The sequence below is a fragment of the Arvicola amphibius genome, chromosome 1 (genome assembly GCF_903992535.2).
Source record: "Arvicola amphibius chromosome 1, mArvAmp1.2, whole genome shotgun sequence".
In the NCBI taxonomy this organism is placed as follows: domain Eukaryota; kingdom Metazoa; phylum Chordata; class Mammalia; order Rodentia; family Cricetidae; genus Arvicola; species Arvicola amphibius.
The window spans coordinates 106629138-106630365 of NC_052047.1; the positions used below are offsets into that span (position 1 = coordinate 106629138).

At 44.6% G+C, this 1228-nt stretch overlaps 1 protein-coding gene across 1 annotated transcript; it reads left to right on the plus strand.

Annotated features, from left to right (window-relative positions):
* On the plus strand, positions 1-960 carry LOC119820982 (olfactory receptor 52N4-like). The gene is given in 1 exon segment (XM_038339788.1): positions 1-960. A coding segment is annotated over 1 exon segment (960 nt).
* Positions 961-1228: the final 268 nt, after the last annotated feature.

Consider the following 1228-nt stretch of genomic DNA (forward strand, 5'->3'; position numbering starts at 1 on the left):
ATGCTACTGCTGAATTAAACAGAGATGACCCCAGCCTCATTGATTCTGAATGGGATCCCAGGCCTGGAAGACATGCATGTCTGGATTTCCTTCCCATTCTGTTCCATGTATGCAGTGGCTGTTGTGGGGAACTGTGGACTCCTCTACCTCATTTTCTTTGAGGACTTCCTTCACAGGTCGATGTATTACTTCTTGGCTGTGTTGTCCTTTACCAATCTTGTCATGTGCACTGCTTCAGTACCCAAAACTCTCTGTATCTTCTGGTTCTACATTAAGGAAATCAGTTTTACTGACTGCCTTGCCCAGATGTTCTTCATTCACACTTTCACAGGGATGGAGTCTGGAGTACTTATGCTGATGGCTCTGGACCGCTATGTAGTGATTTGCTATCCTCTACGCTATTCTACCATCCTCACCAATCCTGTCATTGCAAAAGCTGGGCTTGCTACTTTCTTGAGAGCAGTAGTGCTCATCATTCCTTTGATTTTCATCACAAAGCAACTTCCCTACTGCAGAGGCAATATAATAAGCCATACCTACTGTTACCAGTTATCTGTAGCCAAAATCTTCTGTGGGAATATCAAGGTCAATATTGTCTATGGTTTGATGATAGCCCTCTTGATTGGGGGCTTTGACATCCTGTGTATCACTGTCTCCTACACCATGATCCTGAGGGCAGTGGTCAGCCTGTCCTCCACAGACACTCGACAGAAGACCTTCAGCACCTGCACTGCCCACATCTGTGCCATCATTTTCTCCTATGGTCCAGCCTTCTTTTGTTTCTTTTTAAACCGATTTGGGGGCCACACCATCCATCCATCTTGCCTCATCATTGTGGCTAATATTTATCTGCTTTTGCCTCCCACTATGAACCCTGTTGTCTATGGAGTGAAAACCAAGCAGATACGAGACTGTGTCATAAGGATTCTTTCGGGGTCTAAGGATGAAAAACATAGTTGACAGGAAAAAGAATGAAAAGGGAAGGGAAGTCCAGAAAATACAGGATGATCTGGTTTAGACGCAAAACCCACGTGCTCTTGTGCTGAGTTCTTTGTCCCCAGCTGGTTGTACTATTTGGAAAGGTTTTGAAACTTTCAAAGTACGGCCTCACTGGAGGAAATAGGTCACTGGGAAGCCACCCTGAAGCATTATACTTTGTACCCCTGTCTCTGTGTTTTTTTATCTGTCACAAAGTGAAGAATTTCCACTGTCTCATTCTCCTGCCACA